Source organism: Myotis davidii, unplaced genomic scaffold (genome assembly GCF_000327345.1).
Source record: "Myotis davidii unplaced genomic scaffold, ASM32734v1 scaffold663, whole genome shotgun sequence".
Lineage (NCBI taxonomy): Eukaryota > Metazoa > Chordata > Mammalia > Chiroptera > Vespertilionidae > Myotis > Myotis davidii.
In genome coordinates, this window is record NW_006295816.1 from 3910853 (window position 1) to 3911118 (window position 266).

Sequence of the window (266 nt, forward strand, 5' to 3'; positions counted from 1 at the left end):
GCACAGGCTTCCAAAGCAAAAGGCAGCAGCCCCTCACCCGTGAGGCTCTTCAGCCCCTCCGTGAACAGCGACTGGAACTCGGGAGACTGCACCTTCATTGTGAACAGATGCCGCTGCAGGAGGCGCAGTCCGGCCCGGCCACCGCTCAGCCGCCAGGGGTGCAGGCACCTCAGCATCTGCCACACAAATGCGCGCGCAAGGACAGAATGTGAAAGTGGCGGGAACGGAGGGGCACCTGCCATTTTATTTACCGACCGAGAGACGGT

At 62.0% G+C, this 266-nt stretch overlaps 1 protein-coding gene across 1 annotated transcript in view; it reads right to left on the bottom strand.

Annotated features, from left to right (window-relative positions):
* TRNT1 (tRNA nucleotidyl transferase, CCA-adding, 1) overlaps window positions 1-260 on the bottom strand; it is a 7322-nt gene extending 7062 nt beyond the window's left edge. The window contains exon 1 of the mRNA XM_006770486.2: window positions 38-260. Coding sequence (XP_006770549.2) covers window positions 38-242 — 205 coding nt within the window. The 5' untranslated portion in view covers window positions 243-260. The remainder of the gene's footprint in view (window positions 1-37) is intronic.
* Window positions 261-266: the final 6 nt, after the last annotated feature.